Source organism: Macaca fascicularis, chromosome 8 (genome assembly GCF_037993035.2).
Source record: "Macaca fascicularis isolate 582-1 chromosome 8, T2T-MFA8v1.1".
Classification (NCBI taxonomy): Eukaryota; Metazoa; Chordata; class Mammalia; order Primates; family Cercopithecidae; genus Macaca; species Macaca fascicularis.
This window is the reverse complement of record NC_088382.1, coordinates 91,550,081-91,570,086: the sequence shown is the minus strand read 5'-3', so window position 1 is coordinate 91,570,086 and position 20,006 is coordinate 91,550,081. Positions and strand designations below refer to the sequence as shown.

Here is a 20,006-nt window from a genome sequence, read left to right as displayed (position 1 = left end):
CCTGCTTCTTGGCATGCTTGAACATTGAACAAAGTCAATGCTGGACTTTGTGAATTTTATGCTATTGGGTGCCAAGCTTTTATTCATTGTGTTATTGTTAATTGATAGTTTTTATATTTCTTTAAGTATTTAGGGGCTTTGTTCTGGGATGCAATTTAGTCAATTGGAATCATTTGATACTTTTGAGGTTTGCTTTCAGGCTTTGTGGGGTCTGCTCTTTAGTCTAGGGATAATATGGCCCCACTACTGAAGCAATACCCTTCTGAGAACTGAACCTAATTCCTCCTGTATTAGGAGGTCTTTCCACTCTGGCTAATGGGTGTATAAGCTATTCCCGGACCTGTGTGTGCTCTGGAGATTGATCCGCCTGTCTTCCCAGCAGTTCTTCTTGATGTCAGTAGTTTCCTCACACATGTATGTAGATTGGTTCTCAGAGGAAGATTTGAAAGTACTCTTCTGCTCAGTTCCAGAGTTCTGGCCTCTCCCTCTCTCTCTTCCCCCATCCCCCCACCACCACTTTGCCCTCTTTGTCTCTCTCTCTCTCTCTCTTTGTCTCCCTCTCTCTCTCTCTCAGTCTGCTGGGATTGCCATAACAAAACACCATCAACTGGGTAGTTTATTAACAACAGATATTTATTTCTCATGGTTCTGGAGTTTGGAAAGTCCAAGATCAAGATATCAGCAAATTTGGTGTCTTGTGAGGGCTCACTCTCTGGTTCATCGATGGCACCTTCTTTATTGTGTCCTACTGTGTCCTCACATGGAGGAAAGTTATGAATGAGCTCCCTTGGGCCTATTTTATAAGAGCTCTAATCTCATTAATCATTCATAATATCAACTCCCAAAATGTCCCACACCTAATACTATCAAACTTTAGGGGTGAGAATTTCAATGCATGAATTTAGGGGGTGGGTACACAAACATTCAGACCATAGATAGCTCATGCCCTCTGGCTTATGGCTTTCTCTCTCTCTTTCTCTCTCTCAATCTCAATCTCTGCAGAAACTTCCTTTCTAGCACTCTTCCCCACAAATTTTCTCAACTCAGCAAGACTACCAGGCTCTACTTGGGTTCCCTTTCCCTGTGTAGGCAGGGGCTGGGGCCATGGAAGTGCTCACATTACTGGTTTCTCTTCCCAGGAAACATTGTCCAGTGCTGCCTGTTGTCCAATGTCTGAAAAAATTTTGTTTCCTGTATTTTGTCCAGTTTTCCAGTTGTTTAAGAGTATAAGGTAAATCTAGATCCTGTTATTCTACCATGGCCCGAAAGATATAAACAGTTAATTGCCATTCATTTAATAAATATTGACTGATTGCCTGCCGATGAGAAACTGCAGAATGCTGGGAATCAACTATTGAACTAAAAGAAATGCAGTCCCTGCCCTCATGGTTAGCACAGCTCAGCAGGGAAGAGCAACAATAATTAAAGAATCATTCAAGAAAATATGTAATATAAACCATGGTAAGAAATAACAGAAGGCAGAGCACTGCAACAGCAAACCATTATTTATGGGAAAATCTGAGTTAGTCTGGGCAATCAAGCAAAGTTTCCCAAAACAAGGACATTTTTAACTAAGATTTAAGGAATAAGTAAGATTGGTACCTGCACTGTGCAGGGTAGGAAGACTGCCAAGGAGAACAGAATGTGCAAAAGGTCTGTGGCAGGATGGAATCATTAGAAATCATCCAGTCCAATTCTTAGGTTTGCCAGTGAAGAAACAAAGGCTCAGAGAGTCTATGGCTCATGTTAGTGTCAGAGCAGGGACTGAAACCCAGGACTCCTACCATCAGGTCTAGTGCTCTTTCCATTCCACCATGTTGGCAAGCAAAATGTTGGCAAGAATACTAAAATATCTTATTAAATGATATTTGTCATTTGATGGTCCATGATCTATTATGGGTAATCCATAATTTTGTAATTTATTTTCATTTAAAAATAATAATGGCCAACATTTTGTTCAATACACACTTTTAATTGCCAATATTTTTATGTATTTACAAGGAATATTCTGTAAAGTGTAAATAAATATACAAGAGAGCATCAAACAGAACAGAAACAACACTCATGCATTTATACACTGAAGCCATAACAGCATCATAACGGCCTGGGAGTGTTCACGCAGATCCCTAAGTGGCTAAATTACACCCAGGAGATTCTCACTCAGCAATGTAAGCTGTTAGTGCTTTCAGACATTTTGGGAAATGCATCCATTGCCCCATTCCAAGTTTAATTGGTATAATAAATGTCAATTAAAGCTCCTTTAAGATTTCAAACTGCAAAACTCAAGTGAAACTACTTATGTAGAGACTCATGAAAGACTCCTCTACTAGAAGTTGCTCCCAAAAGAGACACAGTATATTTACATTTACCATGGGTACATGGATACACATCATTTGCATAGGAAATAATGTTATTTTTCCCAGCTATACTAAATGCATCTTTTTTGTTGTTGTTGTTGAGACAGAATCTCCCTCTGTTGCCCAGTCTGGAGTGCAGTGGCATGATCTCAGCTCACTGCAACCTCCATCTCCTGGGCTCAAGCGATTCTCCTGCCTCAGCCTCCCAAGTAGCTGAGATTACAGGTGCCCACCACCATGTCCCGCTAATTTTTGTATTTTTAGTAGAGACAGGGTTTCTTCATGTTGGTCAGGCTGGACTCGAACTCCTGGACTCAAGTGATCCACCTGCCTCAGCCTCCCAAAGTGCTGGGATTACAGGTGTGAGACACCGTGCCCGGCCTCCATCACTGAGTATATGTATACAAATGACGCATTTTTTACTTTTACTTAGGAGGCTTAAAACACAATTATTCATTCAGTATGATTATAAAACAGAGTCTTTGTTAACTTCTGAACTTGGCAAAAACATTTTTTGTATTTTTATCTATAGCTCATTAATTTACGTATCAAAAAATGCGTTTTAGTTTAGGTAGCCCAAGCTGCCAATTGTTTGATATCATCATCCTCTTCTTCTGCCCTCCGGGAAGATGCTGGAACATAAAATAGATAAAAATTTGGAATTGGTGAGATTCACACTTTCAGCATAGAAAACAGGTATGAATTACATATAAAAATATGTTCAATATGAAATCAAAAACATGTGCTAAAAAGGATTGGCCTGGCTATCATTTTAGGCAACTCTCTGACCACATGTCGTTGAGTTGGGTAACAGACCTGCTCGGGATCGACGCGCAGTGGAGGACATGCCTGGTTTTCTATCTGGCTGTGCTGGGAGAGAAGAGGAAGGCACATTTGGAAGGCGGATATTTGTCATCTTCTTATTTAATTCCTCCTGTTCCAATTCTTCAAGTTCTGCCATCAACTCATCCTGAACACAGGAGAAAGGAAGAACTACGAAGTTAACGTTTCAAGACGTGGGTTTCCTCAAACACAATAACAAGAACATCTGCTACCCAATTGATATGTGAGAACCCAGTGAAATGGAATATTTATTTTAAAACTAAGTCTTTTTTGCAACACTGAGCAATGATTAAAAAATGAATATTCTGGGTTGTGCAAATTTGTTGTAGTTAATCTTCTAATACTTCAGTAAACAGCCATTCAAGTAATTTGTGCTAGCTGAATATATAACCTCCCCACAGTTTCTGGGAAATTTACACCTTGCCTGTCATCTTTCCAATGTGTTCTTTTCTACTGTTTAGAATCCACAAAATGTTAATTGGTGGAAATAAATGTTTTTCTTTGGGCGAATGCTGTAGAAAATAAAACAACAGGTATAGCAAAACCATAACGCACAGAGAGTAAAAAGAATCAAAGATACTATGGTTCTTTTATCAAATCACCAAAGCCAATATAAATTATGCTGTGCATCTGGGTTAAGAAAAGTTCAATTCAAGATAGGTATACCGTATTTCTTTCTTTTAGCAATAGTCTGAGAGAGTCTGATTTAATCTTAAACTATTCTCTGTTCCAAAAACTTTTGAGAGAAAAGGCTAGTTTGAGACCTTAAAGATGTAAGTCACCTTATGCCAATTCTGAGATGACTCAGATAGTTCAGATCTCACTGGCTCCATAAGTCCTCAAGCGGAGTCTAACCCCTCTCAGAGAGCGTTTGGGAGTCACAACTAAACTTGTCATTGACAGAATTATGAGGTCCTCACTATTAGAAATGACTTGGGACACCTTATATTCAAACAAGTAGATTTTTCTTTCATGGAAGAATAACAAATGAGAGAATCATTCATTCATTATTCAACAAATTTATTGAGCACTGACTCCTGGACAGGTTTTGAACCCAGTGCTGGGATGCAAAGTTGAATCAACACTCCCTATATTCAAGGAGCTTACACTCAAATGTGGGAGGAAAGCACATAAACAAATAATTATCCAATATTAATGTGAGTATTGTGGGGAAAGAGTAAAGGGGAATGGGTAATGTGGGGAAAGAGAGAAGATATTTAAGCCAAACACAACATTTGATTAAGCAGTGGGTATCAGAACTGCAGCAAACTAAAGATTGTCTGACCTCTATTAAATTCACCTCATAAAAAGAAAAGAAAATATGAAGGTGTATAGCATTGGGCCGTATGAAATAGCACAGTCAATATAGTGGTGTACTTGATGGATCTCCACAGGCCATATGAATAAAATGGCATCAGAATGAATACCCTGGTGTCCTATTTCTGCTCACAAAACAATTAGGGACAAATACCATAAATATAGTAACGGCAAAACAAGCTATCCTATGCCGAATGTATGCCCAGAATTGCCAATAATACGTCATCATTATCAACAGCAGCAGAAACATATTAATATTTTCTTTAGCAATATGTTAACAACTGAGCAATTGTCTCCTCCACCATTTTCATCTTTTAGGTACCAAACACTAAGACCATTGAGAAAAGAATTTTAGAACTTAAGATGTTTTGGAGATAATCCAGTGATCCAATAATCTTCATTATCATAGATAAGAAAACTAAGAGTCAGAAAAGTAAAAGGGACTTACACAAAGTTTTTAACAAACGATAGAGCCCAGATGTCCACATAAGCCCAGAGTCCTTTCCACCATATCATAATGTACTCATTAGATGCTTATTAGTCTACATCAGGAGTTGAAAAACTTTTTCTGTAAAGGTCCAAATAATAATATTGCAGGCTTTGCAGGCTGCATGTTTTCTTCTACCCCATGGTCTCCTTTGTTGTCATCGTTTTCTACAACACTTTAAAATTGTGAAACCCATCCTGAGCTTATGGGATGTACAAAAACAGGTCATGGGAAGAATCTGGCCTGCAAGCCAAATTTTTGCTGACTCCTTGTCTACACCATTTTTTTTTTTTTTTTTTTTTTTTTGAGATGGAGTCTCGCTCTGTGGCCCAGGCTGGAGTGCAGTGGCCGGATCTCAGCTCACTGCAAGCTCCGCCTCCCGGGTTTACGCCATTCTCCTGCCTCAGCCTCCCGAGTAGCTGGGACTACAGGCGCCCGCCACCTCGCCCAGCTAGTTTTTTGTATTTTTTAGTAAAGACGGGGTTTCACCGTGTTAGCCAGGATGGTCTCGATCTCCTGACCTCGTGATCCGTCCATCTCGGCCTCCCAAAGTGCTGGGATTACAGGCTTGAGCCACCGCGCCCGGCCAATCTACACCATTTTTAAAAGGTGTTGATACCCCATTCTCATCTTTGGGGATTCCACGGAACCAGGTCTTACTTGCTAAACGTATTATTTTTAATACCACATATATGCAGGAAGTTGGATTCTTTGCCATGCTAATCCAAGCTTTGGAAATATTCCTAAGTAGTAATATCTGTAGTAGTCCCACTTGTGTGTGCTTTGAGCAGAACAATTGAAATTCACAGTGCAGACATCATCATTATAATTATAGTCTGTCTGTATTATTGGACTGATTAATCTAAATGGAATGTGTGTGTTAATAATGCCACTCCACATTTATTTGGTTTCATAGTCTGAGTAATAAACAGAGGCAGCCTAACCTCTAATTTAACAGCTACAGAGCATGATACGTCTGTTTCATGCAGAATGACAAAGTCTACTTTGTTTTACCCAGATGTGGGAGCACTCAGTTCCTCGTAATGGGGCTGTTTAGGCTTCAACCATTAAAAGTCACTAACTTTACATAATCACATGCTGTTCTTTCCTTAATAGCTGAAAACTTAACTAGGTGGCTGTTTGCCAAACTATATTAATCTTTCCTTTAAATCAGAGCTACTAACACTTTATTTTTCTCTTAAGGGAAGTACCTTTCTGACAAATATCACTTGTTCTTTCAGTAGTAAGGGAAGCTGCCTACTGTATACGACGGGAACCTACTCTTTACAGCAGCCACAATCCTGCATTCTTCATATTGGCTTACGTACCTCATCAAAGTCATCACCAAATCCAACCCGTTGAGAAAATGCTTCTGAGATTTCTTGGGCGATATCCTGTTGCTCTGTGATCTCTTGCATCAAATCATCTATTTTGTTCAGATCCCTGGGAAATCATATTTTGTTGAACATTTTAGAATTTTAACTTATGAGTTTAGATATAATCCTATATTTAAAAGGCAGTTCATTTAATATACGTTCTTAGTTATTTGAGTAGGATATATATTCCTGATGATATTTATAAACTTTAAAGATCACTTATATTCTTAAAACTTAAAAATCCATATATTACAAACATTAAGTAAATACCTATTACATTTGGAACTCACTAAAAATAAAAGTATTTTATAACTATCAGTATTTATAGACCCATTTTGAAATTTTGTCTGGTAGGGCATATGACAAATTTAAATACATGCTGCTGTGTATCAACTCTGCAGGAAACACTGCCACAGACCACCAGGACCACTGGAACCAAATGAGCTTTTGGCAGCTCTCAGGAGCCCCTATCTGACAGCAGCCCTTTGTTGAAGCTAAACGCTGGGTCTAGAGATCTATTTTCTGTAACACTTAGCAGCTCTGAGATCCTGGCTCCCTGAGGGTTTTCCCATAGCGGTGATGCCCTGAGAGGTTACTAAAGAGAGCAGGATTAAACTTATACAGCCCTCAGAAGAATCGGCAACTGCAGCAAATAAATCTAGGTAGCCACTGGCTCAGGATGGATAGCCGCTTTGAAGACATTTTCCAACACCTGAGCTTCACTGGCTGCTAAACACCCGCCTAAGCATCTCAGTGTCTACATGCCAGGTTCTGGAATGTTTCTAAAGTAGCTTGTCTCTGAATAATTCCTCCAACTCTGAAACTAGGCCAAACAGATTGGATATAAGAGAAGTAACAATGTCCCTCATTATTAAGTAGTCTAAATATCAAAAGTTTGATTCCCAGTGGAAGTAATTTTTTTGTGAGTTTCTCTGATTCTATAAGAGCTATTTTGACATATTTTCATGCAATAATCCAAAAGAATACTTTTACCTCCTTATGACCATCCCTTATCTCTAAACCTTATTATCCTATTTATAATAAATATAAAACAAATATATTTATTTCTAAAAGGAAATGTATCGCTAAACTTTGGGCCTGGGAACAAATTTTTCTCAAATGTAATACAATGGTATGATGCTGCCAAGCTGCCTGGAGAGAAAGGCTGATTTTGTAATACATTTTAGTATCCAAAAGCAGTAGAGAATTTTGACTGTGATAATGAATCTAATGTCTCCCTGAAGCTGTCAAAATGAAGGCTGATTGTTAATGAATTATTCAGAAAAGAAAATGTTGGCACGGTTGTCTTCACTGCCCCCAACTGCCACCTTTTTCACCTTTTCCCACTCTACGGAAATGTGTCTACATCTCTTAGGCACTCATTGCTCTTGTGCATCCTTGGCCCAGGTTCCACTATCATGTCCAGTATCAGGAAAGGATCAGGTCCCAGACATATTGCCCAGTGTGAATGTAAAGCAAATTGTGAATATTAATTATTGAGTGCTCACTTTGTGCCAGGAACTATACTAAGTGCATTATATCTAGTATCTCATCGAATCCCACAATAACCACGAGGTAAGTAAGTACTATTATCATCTCTAATTTACATATAAGGAAACTGAATAAGGTATAGTAATTTGCCCAAGGGATAGTCAGCAGTTGACCTGGGATTATAGCCCAGAAAATTTGACCCCGAAATCCATGCTCATGACTGTTCTTCTGTGTCAGTGGTTCTCAGACACTAGTTAGCATCAGAATCACATGGACCCAAACACTTTGCAAGTTCAAGGAGCCTGGGCATCTGTGTTCTCTTTATTTATTCTCCAGGTGATTCTGATTCCTTCCAAAGTTTGACAGCCACTATCCCATAGATCTAAAACCCTCACACAGGTTGAAATTGAAGCCTTTTTTAAACTGTAGAATTAAAATATTTAGAGGTACAGTTTCCAGCAATCATAAAGTAACCGGGAAACATTACAGGCAAAAATGAATGCCCTTTCTTTTTTCATGGTCTTTCTTGTTGTTGTTGCTATAACCTTTAATCTTTCTCTGAGACGTATTTTATTCAACATGTCAAAGAGCCTCAAATGAGTAAACCCATTCCTGCCAAAATCATCATATGGTTCCAAAAGTTCTTCCCAACACTGAGGGAATTTATGATTCAGAGGAAGACCAGAGTCACTCACATGTTTTCATGAACTGATTTCATCGCTTTTGCTGCAAAGCCCATGTTCCTCAACACCTCAGTGTTGGTGTGTGAGTTCTCCAGGGCTTCTCTCTGGAACTCAATGGTAGACAGTGTGCCATCAATCTGAGTGAGCTGTTTCTCGAACCTCTTCTTCCTCTTTAGTGCCTGTAATGCAGCTAAATAAGAGAGAAGCTATATTTATTAGGAAAGAGAAAGAGACACTAACTCAAGAGATGTTTGCTCAGCACCACTATGGACTTAGACCTGCTTGTACCTAAGGCCAATGAATATACCAAAATAAACCTGAGAAATGAATGACTCACATTGTCCTCTCAATTACCTACACCAACTAGTATCGTCTCCAATATTTTAATATTCTTTTCTTCCAAAGATCTGGCAAGTGTAAGCAGATGGAAAGTCAGTTTTCCTATTCCAAAACATATGCCATAGAAATGTTTTGTCAATGTCAGATTTTAGAAAAAGGATAAAAATATGAGTAAAAATCACTCAATAGAAAAGCAAACCTTTAGAGAATGTAAAGACCTTAATGACAGTTGATTCTAGCTCCATTTTCTTAAAGGCAAGTTCATTGAGACCAGAGAAGTGAAGTGACTTGCTTAAAGGAAGACAGTGGCAGCTGGAACAAGAACTTAGAATGCTGAGCTGTATGTCTTGGTCTGAAATTATTTTGAGATGGCTATTGAGGTTACATCTAACTGTGAGCATCCATGAATTCAGCACTGCTAGAGTTGTATTCAAGGATCAGATGGCACAATGGTGAGAGAAAAGAGCAGGGCCTTCAGAGAAATGATAACCAAATAATCTTCCCATTAACGTTTTAGTAGGATAACCTAACTTGCCTCACTCTGAAACCACGAAACAAGTAGAGCCCTCTTGACTGTGGCACCTTGGAAGGCAACCAAAAAAGGCCCTAAAATATATGTTTTCATAATGCATTTCAGAAGAGAGCACGAAAAGAGCAGCAGCAGAATGCTAATACGAAAATAAGTGATAATTAAATGGAATTGGCAAAAGAACTCAAATGGTTTTATGGTTGCAGTGTAAAGCAGGTAAGTTATCACAACAGAGATTTTGGAGAGAACTCTCTCTTCTGTTTTGGCCCACTTATACTTGTAATTGCAACAGATTTGATTGATTCATTCCAGTGCTTTTTCTACAGTGCACAAAGACTCATAGCCATTATACTTTCTTGGTGGATTTTTATTGTAATCAAGTATTACTCGCTATCCCATTCATTCTTTTTTGCCTTGAATTCCATTTTGTTTTATTAAGTTAATATGCCAGTTTTTTATTACAATTTGTCTGTAAAAATCTTTACATACACCACTATTTCAAAATTGTTTTTATTCGATTTTATATACATATTAAAGACACCTATATTACTCTACATGCGTGTTTACTTTTTATGATTGTTTTTGACCCATTTAGATAGTCTCTGTTACTTAAGTAAGATTTTCACTCGGTCTTATTTATTGTAGTTAGTAACTGGTATGCCATCTAATACCATCTCTTTATTGTCATCTTTTTTGTGTTTTCTGTGTTATGCTTTTTGTTTTCTTTCTGCTTTCTTGTCTTTATATAGATTCATTAAATTTTCTTTGTTCATTTTTTCCCTTTAATTGTTGGACAATTGTATATACTGAATTTATTCTCTTAATGGATACCCTTAAGACACATATAATTAAACAAGTTTTCTTCTATGTTGAAAATTAATCAGTATCTCTAATTTATTGTTCCCAAATAAGATTCCCTTCCCACTCCAAACTCTGAAAGGTTTGACTGAAAGAATCTGCCATTTTATTAGTCCCTGATGATTCACAGAGTTTTTTTTTTTTATTACACTTTCCAATGTTAAGGAAATCTTTCTTAACAATTGTCCTAAGCTTCATAGACACAATTTTAACAATCATTTATAAATTTCTTACTATTGCTTCTTGTATTCTATATTGTCCTCTTTCTTGGATTGCTTCTTTATTTTACTGGAGTAAAACTTACAGTATTACACTTTCCAGAAAAGGTGCATAGATATAAATTATTTGAATGCCTGTAAGTCTGAATATGTCTTTATTTTGCCTCAAACTTGAGTGACAGTTTGGATTTTTACAGAATGCTAGGTTCAAAATACTTCAAAAGATTATCTTTGAATAGCTAACTTTTTAAAAGCTTGATAATAAAATTATTCTCATCCCTTTGCAGATAATCTCTTTTCTTATTTCCTCTCCAAAAATGTTAAAGACTTTCTTTTACACTTTGGAGTTACAAAATTTAACCAGTATGCATCTAGGTATGTGTCTTTTGTTTTTTGCTTTTTCCAACTGAGCATTCAGTGAGTATTTTCAATCTGAAGATTCAAATCTTCCTTCAACTTGAAAAAATTGTATCCTATTATTTTTTATCACTCCTTTCTCCCCTGTTTTTCTGTCTACTCTCTTCTGAAATTTCTATTATTTTTATTTAATTATATATATAATTACACACACACCCTGAAAACATTGTTTTCTCTCTTTTGAAATGCCATAATATAAGACGAACATTGTGTTCTTTGGCTCTATCCTATATATTTTTTGTTTTGACACATGGAGTCACTCTGTCACTCGGGCTGGATGCAGTGGTACAATCACAGCTCACTGCAGCCTTGAATTCCTGGCTCAAGCAATCCTCCTGCCTTAGCTTCCAGAGTAACGGCAACTACAGGCACATGTCACTATACCCAGCTATTTTTTTAATATTTTTGTAGAGACAGGGTCTTGCTATACTGCCCAAGTTGGTCTCAAATTCCTGGCCTCAAGCAGTCCTACTCCCCTTGGCCTCCCAAAGTGTTGAGATTGCAGGTGTGAGCCACCACACCCAGCCCTCCTTGTCTTTTTGATCTATGTTCTGGGAGAATTCCTTGACTTTATTTTCAGATCACTAATTTAGTCTTCAGCAATATTCATTCTACTTTTTTACCTTTTTTAAAAAAAATTATGTTTCTAACTTCTAAAAACTTGTTCTTTAGTTGCTCATTTTTTAATGGCAGCCTATTCTTGTTTTATAGATGTAATTGCCTCTTTAATCTCCCTGAAGATACTAACACTAGTTTTATTTGTAACATATTTTATTTCTGACATTACCTCTGTTCTCCTGGGTTCCATTGTTTGTGTTGCTTATCTTGATTCTTCTCTTTCATGCAATTACCTTTCCTCAAAATTCTTCTGATCTATTATAGGTTCATATTTATAAATATTATGACAGACTGGAAGAGTTCATTTAAGTGGCTGTGCATCTTGTCGTTATGTGAGAGTGTTTCCCCACAAGGCCTCTCTCCTAAAGGGAAGGTTGCCCATAGCTCTTTGTAAGAAAAAGGTGGGGCAGGTACACAAGCAGAGGATTACTACGGTTACCAAAGAAAGGCTTGCCTCTAGGTATGGGACATCTTTATTTTTCTTATAAGTGGTGACAGTCCTTCCTCACCCCTTCCTGCCCACTGTGGAGGTTTGGGGATCCTCAAGCTCTGCTCCAACTCCCTCTCCAGGTATAACACCACAATTTAAGTTCTTGATGAACAGCACTTACATTTTTTCTTTTTTTTTCTTTTTTTCCTTGTTATATACAAACTTTTTTATAGAAGAAAATTTGTTTAATCTGTCTTTTAGGAAAGAACTGAAATAATTTTGTAAGTCAAATGGCTTAAAGTCCTTTTTACAACATCACACTCAACAGAGGCTTACCAATGAAAAGAATAAAATACTTAGGAATACAGCTAAACAGGGAGGTGAAAAATCGCTACAAGGAGAATGTAGTAATCAATTCCCCTGCTGCTATAAGGACATACTTGAGATTGGGTAATTTATACAGGAAAGAGGTTTAATTGACTAGCAGTTCTGCAGGGCTGGGGAGGCCTCAGGAAACTTACAATCATGGTGGAAGGGGAAACAAACACGTCCTTCTTCACATGGCAGCCCAAAGGAGAAGAATGAGAGCCTAGCAAAGGGGGAAGCACTTTATAAAACCATCAGATCTTGTGAGAACTAACTCACTATAATGAGAATAGGATGGGGGAAACCATCCACATGATTCAGTTATCTCAACCTGGTCCCTCATGACACATGGGGATTGTGGGGACTAGAATTCAAGATGAGATTTGGGTGGGGACACAGTCAAACCATATCATTCCACCCCGGCCCCTCCCAAATTTCATGTCCTCACATTTCAAAACACAATCATGCCCTTCCAACAGACCCCAAAGTCTTAATTCATTCCAACATTAACTTAAAAGTCCAAGTCCAAAGTCTCATCTGAGACAAGGCAATCCCTTCTGCCTATGAGCCTCTAAAATCAAAAGCAAGTTCAATGGGTGTAGAAGCATTGGGTAAATACACCTGTTCCAAATGGGAGAATTAGCCAAAACAAAGGGGCTACAGGCCCCATGCAAGTCCAAAATACAATAGTGCAGTCATTAAACCTTAAAGTTCCAAAACGACCTCTTTTGACTCCATGTCTCATATCAGGTTATGCTGATGCAAAAGGTGGTCTACCACAGCCTTGGGAAGCTCCGCCCCTGGAGCTTTACAGGGTATAGCCCCATTTCTGGCTGCCTTCACACCTGGCATTGAGTGTCTGCGTCTTTTCCAGGCACACAGTGCAAGCTGTTGATGGATCTATCATTCTGGGGTGTGGAGAATGATGGCCCTGTTTTCAAAGCTCCACTAGACAGTGCCCTAGTGGGGACTCTGTGTGGGAGCTCCAGCCCCACATTTCCCTTCTGCACTGCCATAGCAGAGGTTCTCCATGAGGGCTCTGCCCCTGCAGCAAACTTCTCCCTGGACATCAGGTGTTTCCATACATCCTCTGAAACCTAGGCAGAGGTTCCCAAACCTCAATTCTTTACTTCTGCACACCTGCAGGCTCAACACCATGTGGAAGCTGCCAAGGCTTGGGGCTTGCACCCTCTGAAGCCATGGCCCAATCTGTACCTTGGGCCCTTTGATTCCCTTCCAGCCTCCTTGGCCCCTTTTAACTGGAGCAGCTGGGATGCAGGGCACCAAGTTCCTAGGCTGCACACAGCAGGGGGCCCTGGGTCAGGCTCAGGAAACCATTTTTCCCTCCTAGGCCTCCAGGCCTACGATGGGAGTGGCTGCCACAAAGGTGTCTGACATGCCCTGGAGACATTTTCACCATTGTCTTGGTGATTAACATGGGACTCCTCCTTACTTATGCACATCTCTGCAGCAAGCTTGAATTTCTCCTCAGAAAATGAGATTTTCTTTTCTATTACACCATCAGGCTGCAAATTTTCCAAACTTTTATGCTCTGCTTCCCTTTGAACACTTTGCCACTTAGAAATTCCCTCCACCAGATACTCTAAATCATGCTTTATGTGCATTATGTGATTTATCACATTTAATTCTCACAAGAATCCCAAGAATAGATATTGGCCATTTTACAGAAATAAAATGAATAGATAGTCAGTGAATAAATTTGATAATTTTGCACATAGAACAAGGACAGCATGGTATAATGGAAAGAGTGTGGCCTTTTGACACCAGAGTGCAAATCCTTCTTCCATGACTTCATAGATGTGTGTTCTTGGGCAAGTCACATCCCTTCCTTGAGCTTTAGTTTGCTGTTCTGAAAATGGGGATTATATCAGGCTGGGTGATTATAAGAACTAGTGATAATTTATGGAAAACATCTTATACAGTCCCTGTGAATGGCAGGGATGTAGCAAGTAAATAAATAGTAGCAATTTATACAACATTCATAATTACTAAGGTTGCTTTTTTTTTTTAGACAGTCTCACTCTGTCACCAGGCTAGAGTGCAGTGGTGCAATCTTGGCTCACTGCAACCTCTGACTCCCTGGTTCAAGCAATTCTCCTGCCTCAGTCTCCCAAGTAGCTGGGACTACAGGCATGCACCACTATGCCCAGCTACTTTTTTGTATTTTTAGTAGAGACGGGGTGTCACCGTGTTAGACAGGATGGTCTCGATCTCCTGACCTCGTGATTCACCTGCCTCGGCCTCCCAAAGTGCTGGGATTACAGGCGTGATCCACCGCGCCCAGCCCTGAGCTTGCATATCTTATTTCTGAGACTACCACATAACAAATTACCCATTTGTTTTACCATACCTCATCACAACAGAAACATAATATTACAAAACATTTCTACATTTCAATAGGTACAGCCAACATTATTATTCAGCAGAGTATCCTAAGACGCTAAACTGCAAATATACATCTCCACCCAACATACCTGGAAGTAGAATGTTCAGAGTGCATGTCCTCCCTATCTTGTCAGGCTGGTTCAGTATCTATACATATTTGGAACCGAACTGGTACCCATCGACCCTAAGACATCATATTTTTTTTTGAGCAATTTTTTAAGTTCTCCATTTAAAAAATGTCATATTTCTTAGTAAAAATTAATTTTAGATAATCTTCTGAAAATCTAGAAAAGCAATTTGGTATAAAGGGTGGAGCTCTGAAGCTCTAGACCTATGTTTTAATTCTACCTAAACCACTTAATACCTGTGTGTAATAATCGTGATGCATGACCTGAACTCATCTTAAGTGACGTTCCCCCACCTGATTGACAAGAACAATAGTACCTAGAAGACAACGATAGAACATCATGCGCTAGAGTTGTTTACCTTCAAATCTAGGCTCCCTCATTCATATGTAAGACTATGTGGCTTTACATAAGTTGCTTACTGAAAAATGGAGATATAACTCATTTGGTTGTTGAGAAGTAAATGAAATAGCATTCATAAATTGTTTAGTGCAGTGGCACATAGTGAGTGATTACTAAATATTAGGGATCTTTATCATCATCATTTCCTTTGTAGGTTGTCAGAACCACATGGTGGGACTCTCATGGTATGACACTGAACCTCACTAATGACTAATGAAATTGTTAGTCATTAGTAATAATAAGTTCTGGTTTGGGCATAATTTTAAACACCTATGTTTAATATGGTTTCTGCTTTTCAAAATATTTTGGAAAAATTTTAAAATTCACCAACACTTGGGATCTCAATTTACACTGTAATTCCCATACATATTGGCCCAACCAGAGTCCCAAACTCAGAGGGAGCCAGGCAGGTAATGAAATTAAGTGAAGCATCTAGAAGGTCAGGGAAAAGGCCTTCTTTGTTTTCTCGCCTGTGAGAAAGAAAGAAAAAGAAATGTCTCTCTTCTATAAAAATAAAAACTAGTGCAATGGTGGCAATACAGAGCAACAGACACTGGGCTCAGTATAAGGGAGTCAAGAGGAAGAACTGGAGACCCCAGTGACCTGGGATCATAAACCTGATCTAACGGAAGCAGCACTGCTGGGATTCAGTGCCAGGCTGCCTTGTAGACCTGTAGTCCCAGCCTACCACATGTTCAAAAGAAGCAAGAAATCTGGATTTCCGTGCAAAATTCCCCAATTTTTACATGCTATTTTAAATTTTTCTAAAAACCTGTGTGAATGAAACCAGTAACTTCTGCATGGCTGGATTAAAGCCTAGTATACTTGACATTTACTGTGATTTCTGCCTGGCACGTTAAGCTTCTCCCAAACATTAAGACAGGAGGCTTTTGTTTCAAATAGCCAAGAAGTGTGAGTCTCTCAGTGAGCTGTTTCTTATATGAAATGATGATGCCACTGATACGTCATGAGCCGGACAGGACTTAACCTTGTTCCCTAATAAACAATTTGGGAAAGAAGCAACTGTATATTTTCAAAGGCATGCAACAAGTGCTGCAAATCAAGCATTATTCCTGATTTGGCCTAAAAGGACATTTTCAGAGCTGTGAAATTTAACCTGTATAGAAGGTGTAGTTCAATCTTCCAAACTCCTGTATGTGCTTTTAGGCAGCTGGTGAGACCTGGACAACATTCTTTCTAAGACAAAGGAATCTACTGTATTGCTCTGTGGTAGAGAAACAGCCAGGGTTTTTGTCTCCTTGCATAATAGTGATGTTCCTTCAGCAGTAGAGTTGCAAAACAACGTCCTTTATGTACTATTGCTAACAGGATACGTGAAGAGTCCTTACAGCAGCCCATTGGGGATTGGAACTAAAATGCAAAAATTACCCATTTGAACCAAAATTTAACTATTCCTATGCAACTCCACTATGCTGCCAAGGGAGGAAGGCTTTCAGTCACTTATGCCAAATAATTTCAACTAGCAGAAAAGAGTTTCAGTTTCATTGCTCATGTAATGTATAGGGCGTTTTGGTTTTAAAAGTCAACTTGTTCTTCATTCATTTGGGGTACATAAATGTCTGTATTGTTAATCCATTAGTCAGCACACAGGAAGAACCTTTTAGGAATCATTATATCTAGTGAACACAGACAAACCTGTTTTTGAAATATGAAACTGCATTATAATAGCTCTTCTCTGTCCCAGGAATGATCTCTAGAGAAGGCCTAAAAGATGAGGCTCTGAAGAGTAAGCCCAGATATGAGAATGTTTAAGAGACATGTCACACATAATTGCTTATGTCATTTTTTGCTTTTAACTGGGAAGGCTCGTGATCATGTTTTATTTGAGGAACTTTAGTGTAAGCCCTGTTCTTACCCATATACAAATCACCTCATTAATTAAACAATACCTTCTATTTATGGCAATTGTTTTGGTTTTCAAAAAGCTCAATCTGAATAAGCATCATCATAGACATTTCCCAAATGAAATAAAAACAAAATACATCTGCTCAGTGTTACAGGTTAGATTGAAAAGAACTGGGGGAATATTAGAAAATTTTAACACCCATGTGGCCAGAGGCATCCTATTATGAATTTCACTGAACTTCTTCACTTTTAAAAAATACTCTGTATTCATTTATTTCAGTCACTTAACAAGCATGTATTAAAGATCTATGACATGTCTGGTACTGTGTTAGGCACTGGAGGGACAAAGAAATAAGGCTACAGTCTGAGAGAGAGACAAAATATGAAATGGGCAATCACCTATTCATCATTCAGCAAGCATTTATCCAGCACCTATTATGCTATAGGCACAGTTCCTAGGGATACTGACATGTGTAAGTTACATTCTTCACCTCAAGTAGTAGAGAAGATGTAGAGGATAATAAGAAGATAGATGTACAAGGTGCAATAGGTACGCAGAATAATTTACAGGCTCTCTTGGTAGGGTTAGGGAAGGCTTCGCAGAAATCGCTGTAGCAGTAACCTTGTTCAACAGGCCTTACTTGGTGAACAGTTCTATTTACATTACCGTTTCTTTTCATATATGGAAAGAAATATGGTTACATGTCTTCTATGTAGATAAAGTTCCCGGTGACTGTCTACATGTATACTCAACACACTGGTAAATAAAGAACATGAATGATAAAAAGGTATTACACAACAGGTTCCTTCCATCCGCCAACCCTTTCTCCTACTACAAATCTCATACCAATGAAAAGTTTCTGACTGAGATATATTAGAAATTAGGAACTATAAACCTTAAATATAGAGCACATCTTCGTTTTAAAGATTTGCACTCCAGCTTGCCACAGCAGCTGAATCTTATATGTAACTTCCATATTTCTGGAGGTCTCATCAATATTAAATGTCACAGGGAGGGTAAATAGCAATCTAGAAGAAGACCAACACACAACAGTGATATATAGGATTATATAATGCTAAAGCAGATGCCTGAGAAAGCAGTAAAAAGGAATGAGATTTCAGAAAGTAAATAAGAGATATTATAAGGGCATTTGGAAGTTCAATATTGCTACAAGCAAGCTAGTAACTTTGGACTGAATTTCATGTTTAAAAAAGGTGATTGATTAATACTATAAAGTATAAAAGAGGAGAAAAAATAAAAAAGGTGATTGATTAATACTATAAAGTATAAAAGATGATCAGTGCCCTCTCTCTTCTCCAGAGAGATAGCAAATGGGCAAAGGAAATTAAGGTTATTTTCCAGCAGAAATGATGCTCTTCATTCTAAAGAGCTTGAGGTTGTTTTTGAAGATGAGGCATTTCTCGCTACCAGGATATCATGCAAGAGAATATGAAAAAAGGTAAATCTGAGAAGGGAAGTTCATGATCTAAAAGTGCCTTGAGTTGTCAAAAAAGGAAGATATGCTTGCATAATAGACTTATTTTAAATACTCACTGAAATTCTCATCTCTTATAATTAATTGCTTCAGAAGTCAATTGCTGGGCAAGAGAAATTAACATGTTCGACGAACATACCAATACATTAATTAAAATCTATTTGATATTCTTTGTAAAAACCCAATTAATTGTTTGATACCAGTCAGAATATATAACTAATTGAATAAATGAGTTTTTTATTTGCTGCTAATGTTATTAATAACCCCACAAATTGGTAAACTTTGTGGGCCTGTTATCATCTAGAGTATCTTTTAAGTATAAATATGAAACCAGCAAATTTTAACAGAAAAAAACCAGAAATAGCTGATTATGCTTAATTTTACAAAGTAGATGTGTGTACCTACAGATGTAATTTATTATATATAATATATATATTTAATATGGTTCTATTATCTACTTGTAAAAATGTATTCCTTAGTCATATGATGCAGCAATATTTCATAGTACTGTGCCTGTGGCTTGCAGGTGCTCTACCACCTGAAGTTCAAGAACCAGAAAACTGTATTCCTTTAGCCCCTTTCAGGTCTCACTGTCTGTGTTTCTATGACTATTCCTTTGAGACCCTAAGGTCAAAAAATCTTTAAAAATGTATAGTTCCTCAAGTTGACTGTTAGTATTTGAAATTCTTTAAGAATAGATTCACCTTGAAATTGGTGATGAACTATACTATTCTTTAATGTTTTCAAATACAAGTAACACCAACAAATCAATATAGTTTTCATAAATAAACATTTTCAAACTGCTCACAAAATAATAAAGCATAGGCTCTTATATATGGGGTCTTTGAAATACTTGCAAATTAATTGACCACGATCATAATTTTTTTCTACAGTTAACACAGTAGAAGTTTTGAGTTACAGTAATATCTTTGTTCCAACTCCAAGGTTATATTTGCTTTCACTTTATACATATTAAATATAGAGAAAGAAATGATAATGTAAATAGCACTGCTAAGCAAGCAAGGCCTGTTGAACAACGTTACCACTACAGCAAATGAGACGCGCCCAGTATGACTATGTAGCATATAACACCATGTGATAGAGCCAAAAAGATTCACTAAGACTTCATATTTAAATAAAGAATAAAATGTCCAAAGTGTGTGTTAAATATTTAGTTGCGTAATTTTACTCCTCCAAATTTCCATCTAGGCTAAACATACACATGTAAACTTTATTTCATTTAAGCGAGATAGTTGAAATTGAATTTTAATTTTTAAATCAAGAGTTTAACTTTTAATGCAAGGCTTCCCAGCTGTTAACAGAAAATGACCTACTTTTCCTTGCCTGTAATTTTAAAATTACCATTCTCATTTGCGTGCTTT

At 37.8% G+C, this 20,006-nt stretch overlaps 1 protein-coding gene across 1 annotated transcript in view; it reads right to left on the bottom strand.

Moving 5' to 3' along the window:
* Positions 1-612: 612 nt before the first annotated feature.
* The window catches only part of CHMP4C (charged multivesicular body protein 4C), a 29,507-nt gene continuing 10,113 nt past the window's right edge, over positions 613-20,006 (bottom strand). Inside the window, exons 2-5 of the mRNA XM_005563628.5 lie at positions 8,567-8,744; positions 6,333-6,447; positions 3,174-3,327; positions 613-2,989 (exon numbers count right to left, since the gene is read on the bottom strand). Of these exons, the coding sequence (XP_005563685.1) occupies positions 2,925-2,989; positions 3,174-3,327; positions 6,333-6,447; positions 8,567-8,744 (512 nt within the window). The 3' untranslated portion in view covers positions 613-2,924. The remainder of the gene's footprint in view (positions 2,990-3,173; positions 3,328-6,332; positions 6,448-8,566; positions 8,745-20,006) is intronic.